At 38.9% G+C, this 14,860-nt stretch overlaps 1 protein-coding gene across 1 annotated transcript in view; it reads left to right on the top strand.

Moving 5' to 3' along the window:
• Window positions 1-14,860, top strand: part of LOC136712643 (transmembrane protein 132C) — a 167,919-nt gene that overhangs the window by 41,035 nt on the left and 112,024 nt on the right. Inside the window, exon 2 of the mRNA XM_066689323.1 lies at window positions 5,380-6,271. Coding sequence (XP_066545420.1) covers window positions 5,380-6,271 — 892 coding nt within the window. The remainder of the gene's footprint in view (window positions 1-5,379; window positions 6,272-14,860) is intronic.

Genomic DNA, 14,860 nt, shown 5'->3' with positions numbered 1-14,860 from the left:
TTGCTGGATGATTTGGACAGTTCTCCAAAAAGTCATCTATTTAAATCTGAAGGGCTCTGATTACAATAGTGCAAGATGGAAATGAAAGCGTATTTCAATGGAGGTTTATGTGCCTCTTCACACTGTTGACTGCTCTACACTTTTATGTTTGCTGGTGCGGTTTTCGTGGAGTTTGCTCAGTCAATGAAATTTAACATTTCAGCTATTTGAAGACTCTCGAGCCCCTTACATGTCTGGCATTTGGCTCCTTATTTAAACGGAGGCTTTTCGTCTTCCAATTTGTATAGTGAAGTGCTTTCTAACAACAGATTAAAATGGTTTTGAAAAGTGCATTCCTTTTCAGGAGGTGTCATCCATGCTTAATTGTGATTATACTCGGGCTAATTAATTTCCCACTAATTGTTTTTTCTTCCTATTGTATCAACAGTTTACCAGTGGATTGAATGAGTGTGTGGAAATTAAGAAAAACCAATGAAGCTTACCATAATATATCAAGTTCCTAATAGGTTCCCTTAAATCATTTTCAGGCACACATTCACAGGTTTACTGCGTCTCACATCGCAGCAGTGATGTTCTGTATCATTGTTGAACCCCGACTCTGCCACCAAGTGTGAGGAAGAATGAAATAAACTAATGATCCAGTATTTTGGGAAGGTCATGCAACTATGCAGCATATGTTAGTGATAGTTGGGAAAAGACATTTGCTAACTTTATAAACCACAGCAGCAAAAGAAATCCATGTACATTAATTGATGATGTTTTTAAAGTTTTGTTTCCATGCCCATTAAGTCTTTACTGGTTTCATGGAGAGCAGTGGGTCATAGCATTTAACAGCCTTGGATATAAAGGGATATGTCTTGGTTAAACCATGGAATATCACATACAACACACATGAGCCTTTCAGTGTACCTGCTGTGGACAGTGGAATTGCAATCGTTGATAGAAGAATGTCTTCTGACATTCCACACAGACCTTTATGTTACTTTTTATGGGCTAATTTATATGCTAATTGTCTACAAGTGTTAGTTGATCCAGCACTGCATGCCGGCGTGCAGTAACCTTTGTGTTTATATTATATAACTGTGGAGATAAAATGTATACAGCAGCATCCTAATTGTGTAGAAATGCCCACGGTTATCAATCCAGTTTACCGTGAGTAAACAAGTGAAGAAGATGAAAAGGAAGTAAATCTCCCTCGGGCACAGAGCTTGATGCACCGCCTTTGCAGCAAATAATTTGTAGTCCTGATCAGCAATCAGCCATCTTCAAATGAACAGGGAATCTATATGAGTTTCAAACAGGCAGGAGGCACTTTTTTGAGATGATTGGTAGTAAAAACAAAGGGCAAAATGAAAGAGGGAATTTTAGTGCAATTAGCACGTTTTTAACGTGCTCCTCCCCATTGAAGTGATACGTGCTTTAAGACGTGCTTAAATTTATCATATTTGGAAATCCCTGTGTGCTTTCCCTGTCAAAGTGCCTTACCAGTGATTATGGGGTTTGTTCATGTTTTTTCTTCTTGTGTATAATCTGTCATAGTTCAAGCTCAGTCTTTCCAAAAGGCAGTTACTCTCTCTAGTTAACACGACATCCTTTTCCAATTAATCTCAATGTCCCTGAAAGCTATTTAGTTTTCATATGTTCCCATAGGGAGCATAGTAATTTTAATCCATCCCATGGTATGTGTGCGCATGTGTGCCTGTGTGTGCTCTCCCAGTGGTACCAGTTGAGACACAGAGACTTTAACTTGGTCTTCACCTAACATCCTTGAGAGTATATTTTACACACTATGGTGAATAGGATTTTGTGGGTGAGATAAGTATGCATGACACTGTATCTCTTACCAATTGACAAGCATATCAATTTCTAAACTGGGATTAAAAAGGTATTAATTTCCTATAAAAACACTAGATAAGTACATACATACATTAAATTAACTGTGGTTAAATGGAGCCCCTGTTATCAGTGCATGTCATTACATAATATTTCTTAGCCTAGCAATGACACAACTCGATGGAAATGATTCATTCAGCTAGGACAACCTAATGAAAAATAATAATTACCTTGTGAATAACCAGTGTGCCATAGCCTGTGTGGAGGATACTGTGTGTTTTAGATAAGGGATGAGAAGTGAGTTACAGCATCACCACCGAGGGACAGAGTAAATGGCTTTGTTTGCCAATTGTTTAGTCTTAGTCTTTAGTTTAGTATTACTCGCCATGGTCAACTGTGAAGTCTGAAAAATCAATGTCTTTCATCAGGAGACCCCTACATGTGGAAACGGTAGGAGGCACACACTAGCTTATTGCTGTACAACTACCAGAAACAACTAATGCTACTTTTGCTATACTTTTAGCCTGACCTAGAAAACGGAGATGGTGGCAAGGTGGCAAGATCGCTCTGTGTTTGGTGTTTTACCATTGCCTGCATGTTGTTGGTTTACTTAAAAACACCAACAGATGCTCGAGTGAAGGAGTTCAAACCCAGATATGGCTCTCTGCTTGGATTGTACGCCATGTATGTCGGCCATGCATGTTTTACTTAGCTCATAGGCCTTAACAGATTAAAGGTCAGATGGACGGATGAAAGTCCCTGACTGAGTAGAAAAGTCTCACAATTATGTTTTACATGTTTTGTTTTGGAGAATGAAGGTTGCATAGCCTGGGGAATGTAGTCACGTCCCCTCATCAGGAAAACCCAGTCTATCAGGCTGTGCAGGATTGTAATCTTCTGTACATGCAGGGCTTTTAAATACACGCATGAGGTTCTGAGCAGAACACTTTATTGAACGTGTATTTCGAGCTAGAATGAAACTCCCTTTGGCAAATGCGTAGTTTAACTCTTTGCACCTCATCTTTCAATATAATTAGCATTAACCTTGTGCTTCCAATTGATTTTCCTTGTCCCCCTGTTTGTAACACTGACTTTCTTTTTCCAGCTGCCCTAAGTGCACGGTTTAAATGTGGCATGGCTTTGTAACCTCTCAATAACAAGAACTCTGTTCCCCTTATGGTAAAAAAAAATCTCCATTCTTCAAAAACTACAAAGTAAGAATCATAGTGAGAGTTGAACAGTGGAAGGCTGGTATTTATAGACAGATGACAAGTTCCACACATATGTCCCTTGTTTTTCTTTGACAGAAAGAGTGTTTTATTTTCTGCCCTTTATATAAACAAATTATCTTATCTGAAACATAATTATTATTATTTTAGTCCAACAAAAGTTAGTATCAGTGGAAGGTTATTTCCCCCCCGAAGCAGTACTATTTATATGCATGGAATACAATTATACATTCTTTTACTTATGAAGCAATGTTGTAATTTGTGGAAACTAGAAGAACAGAGAATGAGAATGAGCCTATTAAGCTATTTTGAGAAACAGATTGAAGGATTGAGACTGAGGCTAAGAGAAATAACATCAGGATCAGATCTCTGCAGAAACATGAAAAATATATTGTCATATGTACAGAAAAAATATAATCCCAAAACATACACAAATCAGTGTCTTGGAAACATTGGCCTAATTGGTTGAGTGGATCAATTAAGTCAAATATCAAGAACAAAAGGAAAACTTCATAGGGTAATTAGGCGGGGACCTTGACCTTAAGATGAAACAGAGTACAATGAGCTTTAGTTTCAAGTGAAAAGGGGCTCAGAGAGAGAAAGGGGCACTGCAGTGAGAGCTAATACCAATACAAAGGAAGCACAGGAAAAGAACAGTATAGCAGAAATAAGATGTCTAAGAAAGCGAATACATTAATTGTAAATGATGAAAGGTATATTGGAAAGTGTACCCGATGGATATCAACGTGGGAGAATCCAGCAAAATCCCTAATGTTAAAAAAGCAAGCTGCATTAATCACAACATAACGGAAGCCAAATATTACAGAAGCCAGGAGTGTCAAAAATAATTACAAGGGCACTAAGGAAATATTAGGAATATTATAGGCATGATAAATCCAGTAATTCTCAGCTTAACATAGTTTTGGATTTGTTTTTGCTCCCCAATTTACGTTGGAAGTTAAAAAATCCTCAGCAACTTTTGCACTGGAGCAAAAACCCAAACGACAGCCTGTCACTGGGCATGATATATAGCTAATATGAAATGCTTTTTAATGATTCATTGGATTTGGAATGGTTCCACAAATCCTGTAAAGGCTTTCATGTCTTAAGAAATGGTATAGACGTGCCATGACAAATTAAGTTATCAAGAATTACCTTAACCATATTTGGAATTACTGCCCACGAAAAATGGTTGTTGTAAATGTTATTATTGCCCTTTAGATAAGGAACGAAATCTTAACCTTCCTTTGTAGCCTCGGAGGCTGTCCGTAAATGTAGCCACGTGTGCCCTTGTTTCTTCATCAGTCCATTTGTGTTTGGCCTCAAAATAAACTGAACTCATTTTCTAAGCAATTTCAAGAACCAAGTAGCTATTCATTTGTAATCAATACTAGTACTCAATTGAGAAAATTCTCAAAATTAAAATGTTATTAGATACCGCTGCATGAAATCTAGATTTTCTTTATCATTGTCACAAATATTTCAGCCTTCCTCAACTTGATTCCATGGCTGGCTTCACAAATATCCGTCGCCTGCGAGGTGACGGGAGAGTTGCTCAGAGGACAGGGTTTGTTTTCATATTTGATTGACAGCCTGACACCGCCCGACATAAATCACTGCCGTCTCACTCTCAGTGCCAGCGTCTGGCCGTGACGTGAAATCAATGTCCTTACACGGAACCACATCACGTAAAATATCCACAGGACAATAGCACAGCAATAGAGGGAAAAAAGAGAGATGTATTGCCTTGGGATCATTTAAAACAGTCAAGCAACTGCCGATCATGGATTTTATTGTATTGAATTCTTCTCACGCGCGCTTTCTAGACTAATATTTAATATCATGATAACACATGGTTCTGTGTTTAAAATCTGGGCTTTTTGGACAAGAATGTTGGACTTTACCCAAGAAGTGTTTGTTTACTTTTTAAATATCAGGGTTTTGAACCCCAGACAAACAAACAAAAGATGAGAACATAAACCAAAAAATACTTAAATTGCCTGGTCCCAGTGTTGAAGGCATGACTATCTAGACATTTTGGCCTATGAGGTGAAATTATTTGAACCAAGTCTAAGTGGACTAATCCACCGGAGCCTATATTAAGTAATCTTTGCTATAATTTGCTGGCTACAAACTTCAGACTAAAAGCACAAAAACATATGCTTATTATTTTGTTATTTGTATTATATCATTTTATTTTTGTATGATTTTAGCATTAGTATTGTTGACATGTTATTCTTATAGGGGAGGATAGGGCCGAGGCTGAAGTAGAAGTGTCAGCGTGTGGTGACAGAGCTCCTCTTTTCTTGTCTTGCAGTGGTGCACAGCCGAGGGGTGTTGGAGGGCATGCAGAGGTTTTCATCCCCCCCGGCTTACCTCCCCGTCAACTACCAGATCCTAAACGCCGAGTCGGCCTTCTTCCTCAAAGAGGCCAACCAGGATATCATGCGCAATTCCAGCCTGCAGGCGCGGACTGAGCCCTTCTTCATCTACCAGGCCAGGAAGATGCCCTCCATCAATGCCAGCTACGGCCCCCTGTCAGTGGAGCAGCCCGTTCCCCTGGAGCTCCTGCAGAGCCCTCGTGCTTTCGTGGCCTCCTCCATGTTCACCTTCAGCTGGAAAGTACAGACTTACATCATCAGCGATAAGATTTACTTTAACCGGCCCAAAGTGCAGGTGTTGTTCTACATCGCGGGGAGGGATTGGGACGATTACAGCACAATTGACAAACTGCCCTGCGTCAAAATGTTTGCTTTCCGTGAGACCCAGGAGGTCCGAGGAACCTGCCGGCTGAAGGGGGAGCTGGGTTTGTGTGTGGCGGAACTGGAGCCCCTTATAAGCTGGTTCAATCCGCCCAGTGTGGTCCCAGGTCGGCAGAGGACACTGGACCAGTCCGAGGGGGCCCCTGTGGAGCTCTACTACGTGGTGCAGTCTGCGGAGAACGGGGAGTGTAACTCCGACGACTCCAGGAAGGGGAATTCTATCCGCTCTGAGCAGGACAGCTTCTTTGGCTCGTCCACCACCTCCCCCATGCAGCGGATTGGTAGTGTCCGCTTGTACCAGAGCCCCAGGGCCCCGCCTCTCTCCGAGCTGAGGCTGGATAGTAACTTTGTCATCCTGGTGCCTTCCAGACCTGTCAAACAAAGGGATACCGTTACCGCTTTTGTGACAACAGCCAGCGTTTCCACTGTGGAGATGTTTACCCTGAGGTAAGTCACAGTGCTTTCTGTATCTCCCCTGGGTGACAGGGAGAGCACACGCAGAGCAGGGGAATGGTGTCATGTTGTCAAAATGAGCTTTACATTTTTAAGATGTGTCTGAACTTCAAGGGCATTTTTGATGCCTTTCACATATCGTCTGCCTAAAAAACGAATCCTGACATTTTGCTTCTCAGAAACAAAATAAACACACACATGGCCTACGCAATATACCCTGGTAAAATATTTCCCTTTCAAGAAAGACTTTTATTTTGAGTGGTGCCCTGAACTTTGTCAGGGATAGAAAGAGATGAGAAACTTACAACATGGCTGTGATATTCCATTGAAAAAGCACAGTGTAGTATGGCACAGTGAAATCATGGCACAGCAGGGACAGTTATAGTATGTCACACACTGTAGTAAATATGAAATACAAAAGCAAAGTAAATGCATGTTACACAGAAAACAGACTGTTCTAAAATATAGCTTTTGTGGCACTCTGTACTGTATAAAACCATAAATCAATCATATATTCTGTAGGTTATTAATCATAATAGAGTGCGTATGGATAATTGTTCTGAGGTAATTTGTTTAAGGCGAGTCATTCTTTTCTGGTAAATGATCACTATTGTATTTCACTGTCAGGTTAGTGTCAATCTAAAAACAAACAACAAGTCACTGAAGAAACTTAACCCAGTTTTCTGACTCTGCAAATCATGATCCAAACATCTTTATTTAAGGGAAATCATCTGATTAATTGAGCTCTGGGTCCTAATTAGAATGTGCAGATGAGACTAAGTGATTTAGATAATTAACACGTAATGCAAATGAGGATGTAATTAATTAAAATGCATTTCCATTAGCTTAATGACTGCAAGCCTGATCTTAATCACAGTGGGTGAAAACATTTATAAGCCATAAGAGATGCGATGACAAAGGGTCAGGCTAATTCATCAACCTGAGAAGATGCAAATTAGATGATTTTTCAGTTGTCTTCTGCCTAGAGTCTAGAGATTCTCTAAATATACCCCACAAACAGGACCCAGTTCTCACAAAGGCAACTTTGGGACAAACTTGTCCCTGTAGTTAATAAACTGTGTGCCAGTTTTATTAACCCTACTTTGTTTAGTTAAACTGTGGTAAAATGCCACCTCACTTAATCATTTGAATGTCCTCAAACCTCCAATGTATTGAAAAACTGTGTATTTTCAATTTCATTGAGAATTATCTTTATTAATGGCCATTTCAGACATATAGCATACTTTAATCAGCTTGGCATGGCTTTATTAGCTTCAAAATCTTTTTGAGGACTGTAACTTTTTTCTTATTTTTCTCCTGTAACTTTCTCCCTTGTCTGTATTGTCGTGTCTTTTGTCCCAGTTTGAAGTGTCTTTAAAAACTGCAGCCTGACAGCAGCAACACGCTGTCTGGGTTGTGCGAACATTCACATACATCTAAGGGCTATTGATCTGAGTTCATTATAAGCCTTTCAAGGCAGGGATTGCATTAATTGTAAAACACCTTTTTATCTTGGACTTACTAAATCTGAGCGAACTTCAGCCCATGTCATAGAATAATAAATACATCCATGGGCCACTTAAGCACACATAATCACATGCTTCCTATCTGAAACCTTTGTCTCTATCCGGCGCTGTGGAAAGTGTGTTAAAGCCCTATCATTAATTTCCAGGGAATGGCAGTGTGTGGATTTATGTATGAAACTGTACATTCTGAACTTTGATGTTCCCTTGCACCTAGACTATTTCTAAAATCGACCGGAGAGAATCACAACGCATCGTATAAAATAAACTGCACTGTTTTGATTTCTCCCCAATGCCAAGCACAGCAACGACACTTTTACCGTAATTCAAAACTCGCTTTTCTCCTCTCCAGAGAGAGGCTGGATTTAGTTTTTTGCAGTGTGTAGGTTCAGGATCAATGGTTTTGCTGGGCAGCTGAGTTCTGCTGATACGGAGAAGGCTGTAATTTCAGGTTCCAGCTTATGATCAGGTGATAAGTGTGTCGCGATGTTCTGATTTGCTCAAGTGATGAGACTTCAGATGGAATGGATCTTTTAATTCACACAGGTGTAATCTGTGTTCCATTCAACAGCATGGATTAATCAAGATCAAACTACTTCTCCAGGTGCATGCAAATCAATAGACCGTGAATAACCCTTGCTCCAGTTATAGTTCAGTTATAATTTAAAAGTAACAGATTTTGGTTGGTAGAAAGGTAAGATAACATAACAGTTAATACCATCAAAATAAAACACTACTGTCACAGGTTTGATAAACGCATCTTGAGCATTTGATGTTTTTTTTTCCTGGCAGGCAAAATATAAATAAATAGGCCTTTGCCATCAAAGCCATGACACAGTGCTGTTCATCTATTCAAAATGTGATAAAAAAATAATATTTCAGTAGTGCCCATATGGAAGTACATTTTTTTTTTTAAAGTAATGTTATTAACACAACAAGGTCAGCTTAAAAATCCAGGCTTACATCATTAATACAGCATTGATATGTTCTTCCTTAAAATAACAAGTTATGCTTTGGCAAATCAAAGTGAAAAAAAAAAAAAAAAAAAACGAGCACAGAATATCTCTCCAACCTGAAATAATTAGTGATCTTCTTCTGTCTGCTCCTTCTCTGTGCTAGACTACTTGTTAGGAGCATAAACAGAGTTTGACTCAGTGAATCAACACAGCACCCGTGTCTTTCAAACCGCCCCTAAAGGAGGGAATAGAAATATCAGGCACAATTTCTTGTCTCTGTTAACCTTGACCTTGGAAAATGTGTGAATAACTGCACTTTGAATACTAAGTTGTAGGTTTCATATGAACTTATTAACTGAAAACAGACTGGGAAGACATTGAAATGAAATGGACATTTTGATTGCGTGAGCTATGAGTGGGCATGTAGCATTATACACCCATTCTTACTTTTCTACATATCCCTTTCATGTGTTTTCTGTTGATGTTTCTAGATATGCCATAAAAAATATCTCCTGGAGGCAATCCACAAAGTTTAGCGTATACAGTTGTGAAGGCCCACTGACTCTGATACACCTCAGCCATTCATTCCCAGCATCTTTTTAGACGTGAGTTTGTCTGAGCAGGTATTTAGAAAGATGCATGACATGAGAAAAAGACTAAGCACATGCACATTAGTGCTTATAAAAGGAGGAACACATTATATGCCATCACATTAAGTAAATACATTAATTATAATTTCAAATCAGTTGACTAATTCAAGGCAGTCGGACTAATCTTTTTATAGGCAGTTTTTAACCTTTAATTAAACTGAGCATGTTCATGAACTCTTACAACAAATGGGGGTAGTTTGAAGAAAAACATGCATACAAGAAAACTGTAGTGACTTCTTAGGAGTTTCTATCTTACTGATTCTTTGGCTAAGCTATCTGATCATGTCTCTTCTCCGAGTATTTCAACTGATCACATCTCTAACATATTTAAAAATAATTCTGTGATTTTTCTCTCTCTGCCAAAAGTGGATAACCAATATGCCAAATGGAGAGCTGATTGCCAACACTGTTTGCAAAAAAGTGCCTTTTTATTCCCATGAATGAAATAATTGTGCTATTAGTTCTGTGAGAGAGGCACTCTATATACCAAGATTTGTTTGTGTGTGTGTTAGTTTGCAAGACTATACAGGCAGTTTAAATTCAGCTGATTTGACTTCTGATCCATTGTTTCTCTTCAGATTCCCCTTTAAAATGTACAACTCTGCCACAAAGGTATGGGCTTCGTTTACCTGCTGGGATGCAATAACACTGTGTGTGTATGAATATATATATGTTAGCTTCAAAAATACAAATTAAAATTGAACACCTTCCACTGAGTTTTCTTCAAAAGAAAAAGCCTATCTACTGTTTCAGCAATATTCACAGAGCAATCATACATATTGCAATATATCCCCAGAGGGGTTCACATTATACAGCAAGCAACTGTAATAGTGTGCAACATTGGCAGTTCAGCACTCAACTGCTGCAAAGGGACAAAACGCACTGAGACCAAGCTCCTGGTTGGCTATTCATCTTACTGTTACTGTATTTAAAATTAAGTAGTTATAAATGATTGTAGTCATTGCTGTATATTTTTGGTATCCTGGATAATTAAAGTGATCAAATCAATCTTTTTTTTTTTGTCATGAAATGTCAGAATGTATAAAGCTGGCAATAGTATGTATGCATAAATCACAGCTCACTATATTCATAGAGCTTTATACTGGAATGAAACATTCTTCACTGGAATTGCAGTCTTTTCACTGAAGAGCTTGTTCCCAGTTTCATTTCAGTCCCCTGGAACTGATTGCCCATGTTTGCTTTGAAGGAAAAGATTATCTTCACCTACTCATCAATAAATAATTAGCATTCCTGGAAAGTGAGAATCTCATGCATAGACCTTGCTTTAATTCGGGGCCATGCAGCTTGTCACACAAGACGCCTGTGGAGAACAATCGTATTTATTTTTCCTCAAACGCATTTAAATACTGCACCTCCTATGAATAAATGTTTAGGAACATCTGCACTGTGATTTATAGAGATAAATACATTTTCTGTTGTTTCATGGCTTAACTGGCAAGATGGGCGAACAAAGGGGTGTCGGAGACAGTTTTCAAACTCATTTAACAGTTAAAGAGCATTAATTGTTTTCTTAAGGGCTTTGAGTTGGATTGAAACTGGGCACTATGTGAACTCATTAGAGTACGGTATGACAATGGGGAATATTATGTTTTCACCTGTATGTGTGTTTTTTTAAGCAACAGCTGAGGCACAATCTGGCTGTTGTTCAGATTGTTCCCTCTCATAAAGGTGTGCCTTAGTGTACTTTGTAAAGTACGGGGTGAAATGGATTTCAATTTTTATACCACTGTACTAGCCTCTAAACAGCACTTCAAATAGAATAACACTGATTATATCATTCAGTATGCATTTCCATGAATAGTAGGCACTATGCTGAGCTGTACACATAGTATACAGAGAATACAATACACCCCCCCCTCCACGAATGAAACTGAGAGAATGGCTTTCTACTTTTTTGTGAATTGTTTTTGCTGAAAGTTCAAGATATAGAGTTCACTGGGATGAGAAGGAAGTCTACAAGGCTGGGAAAGCATAATATTATATGATTGTGTTTATTTCTTATTGTACTTTTTAGAGCTCTTAGGAGAAGGACAAATGGAGACAGGAGATGCAATTCCAATAGACAGGTTGTGAAAAAAAAAAAAAACCTCTCATAGAGCACTTCAGTGCTGAACATACATTTTCCTCTGCTGCTGAAGCCTAGTCTCATAGCTCCCAGCCATCCTCCAGTGCTCTGCCAAATCATGTGTTGGCAATGCATTGCAGACTGCCTTCCCCTCTGAGTTAAACTGAGGCCAGCAAACAAACGAAACACAAATTGAACTCGCCCTCCTAAAACAAACCCCATTAAACAAAGGGGATAGATGACCTGCGTCAGTTGCTTCATTTACAGCTTTCATCAGCAATATGGGAAACAGAGATCTGAGCTGTGCATTGCATCTCCAGCAAAGTAAACTTCAGACGATGTCGCCGACAATACACTGCATTCTTGCACATGCGGTTATGCCCTCTGTTCAGGGGGCACACCTGTGTGCCTGTTACCGATGACTGCAGCAGTCAACAGCTGAATGTCCAATTAGGTTTCTTGTAGTATTAAGGGTGTGCCATTTCTTATGTAAAAAATCCCCCTCAAAAACAATAACATTAAAAAGTGTCTTTGTATTGTTGTATATCCACAGGAGCTGTATGGTGCTAAAATGAAAAAGAAAAATTAAGAAAATAGAAAAACAGCAATAGTAAAGTTGCATTTCAATTTTAAAAGATGGAGAACTACGACATATTTTATATGCAAATAATACTTATCTGAACTCATTAACATAATTTGTTTTTTAGCCATCATTGAAAAACTGTAATTAGGCTTGCTACAACTCCTTGATAATTCATTATGCTTCCTAATTAGGCAGTTTTATATGCAAATTAAATAATAAAGAAAGCTAGAAATCAGATGTAAAATGATATTTTGTCTGGAGGACATGGAGAAAAGAAAGTGCATCCTGAATCAGAATGTCCTAGTCTCTGTCAGGAAGCCAGCCGATTGGATGGAGATGGGAATTATCTGCTAATTGGTTTGTTAGTGCACATACCATTTCAGATTCAGCTCATGACAAAGGTCAATTGTTTGACTTGTTTTTTTAACATACAGAAAGGCCTTGACAATAAAGCGGTACCCTCCCATTAGTATTGATCGTAGCCAAGTCAGAAAACTCTTCGTTTGAACTTTCAATAATAAACAGGATTTCATAAACATTCCTGTCTTGTTCAGCTCTTAGCAGTTTGGGTCACAATCTTTGGGTCCTTCAGTTGGAAGTAACTCACTACAGACTGAACATATTGCAGTGGGCAGAGAGAAGAGGACATGCCATAACATAACCTTGGCACTTACTATAATATGCATGATTTTAAAAAGGATTCTGAAAGGATTACCCCCTTAGAGTAAAAAAAAAAAATCAAAAATCACGAGCCATTTGGAACCTCTGCAGGGACACTTTCCCAGGTTTGCAATCAGGCTAGATAAGTATGGGTTATAATTAGACATTTCTATGCCACCATACTGTCACTTAGGTTCCCATGACAACTTGAGTTCTCTCAGAAGTCACCGATTGTGTTATGAGCTCTGTTTGGAAGACCAGCACTATGCAATGTTTATGGCAGGAGCCACTTAAATTTACAGGCAGGTTATACGGCAGCCATTTTATGTCCTGCATAAGGTGGATGAAAGCGGTTTGCTAGCCTGAATTATAACTTGTTTGCTTGTTCAGCTGTTCATACAGTATCTAGTCTACTCTTAAGTTAACATACGCAGTGTCCCTCAATACACACCAATGAAAAAGGTTGAGAATTGAAATCCAGTTTTCCAAAGAGTCTTTTCAAATCCCGTTTGAAAACATCCACATACTCCATACCAGGTAGTTACAAATGTGGATCCACAAAGATTAAAAAAGGAAAAACTGTTGAAAAATGCATTTAATCCCTCTATCATACTGAGAAATAGAAAAGAAAAATTATAAAACTTTCTATTTGGTTGATCTATTTTTAAGTTATAAAAAAAGTCATTACAGTTGCTTAAACCTTTATTTTATTATCACTTAATTTTCTCCTTCCCCAAAACTCACTAACTAATGTTCTTTTCATTGCATAGAACCAAATACATCTAACCCACTAGGCCTTTCACTTTCACTAATTGAAAGTGGATGAATGTTTATATGTATATACACTGCACATATATTTATTGTCATAATGCTTTATCAGGACTTAAAAAATCAATTTGCTTCATCTTTAAAAGCCAGTGCATCAGTGAGCACATTATCTGCTAATACGCTTCATTATGCAAGCTGATGGACACGGCTGCACTAATGCGCAGAAGAATGCGGTGACAACACAGCAGGTGCAAGTTGGAGCAGCCTGGCACCTATTTCTCTTGGAGTAATCCCAGCGTGTTTAAGCCTGAGACAGGGTGATTCTGTGTAAGTGTAGCCTGTCATCCCTCTTGTCTTTGCTGACAGGCTCCCGGTGCCAAGATCCTGGGAGGAATCCGCTCCTATTTACTTCTACACTCTTATCTGTCCTCACCTTTGTTCACCCTGCTTCACTTCTATTCCTCGCTATTATCTTCAGCCCTCCAACCGTACTTAGTTTTCCTTCTTTTCAAATGTTTTTCTCCACCTTTTCATTTGTTTTAAAAAGGCTAGAAACTGAATTGACTAACCACCAGCCTTGATCTTTTTTTTTTCCAACTGTGGAGCTTTTTCAGTTCCAAAATTGGGTGAAAGGAAACCCCATTTTTCCCTTTCACGATCCCATCATTTGTGCCATTTTAGAAAGAGAGCGCGAATATAAAAAGCAGAATTCTTTCCCAAAAAAGGGAACTTCGCTGACACTAGCTCAATATGGAGACCAGATAAATGTATCAGTAGTTACATGTAGGCCCCTGTATTTAAAATCTCATTAACCTCAATGGCAGTTGATCACGGTCAATAACAGCACAGCTATGCAGTTCAGCGTTTCTTCTAATTTTAGTGACCTCTTTACAGCCCTGCAGTGGCTCTGATCCCAGAGGTTGTGGGTATTGTTATGTCTTCCCCACCACTGTCATGCCTCTCAATCCTGGTATTTCTCATTATTTTTATGATATTCATTCACAGCTTGTGCCCTTTCCTAAATGTTCACGCTTTCACAGCTTCCCCTTTCATCTGTATATATTTTTTTCATCTCCTTAAATACCGTTCCCCTCTGTATTGGGTCTTTGCTCAATCCTTTAGATGTCTTGCGTTTTCCATTCTTCTAAAGGCTTTCATTTCTTTCTCAAATAACCACAGGTTGTGTGTTTTTGGCCCTCGGGGTCACAGACACCGAGAGAGGCCTGTTGTGAAAAGCACTTGAGAGAGTCACGGTCTGCCTTGTTGTACATAGACCTCCTTTTTCATGGCTTTAGCCTTCTCTAATGATTCGAAGTCCATTGTCTGTGGTTGCGCCGCTGTTCTGTTCTCTTCAGCC

Source organism: Amia ocellicauda, chromosome 17 (assembly GCF_036373705.1).
Source record: "Amia ocellicauda isolate fAmiCal2 chromosome 17, fAmiCal2.hap1, whole genome shotgun sequence".
Lineage (NCBI taxonomy): Eukaryota > Metazoa > Chordata > Actinopteri > Amiiformes > Amiidae > Amia > Amia ocellicauda.
The sequence above is the reverse complement of the archived record's forward strand: the minus strand, read 5'-3'. Positions and strand labels throughout refer to the sequence as shown.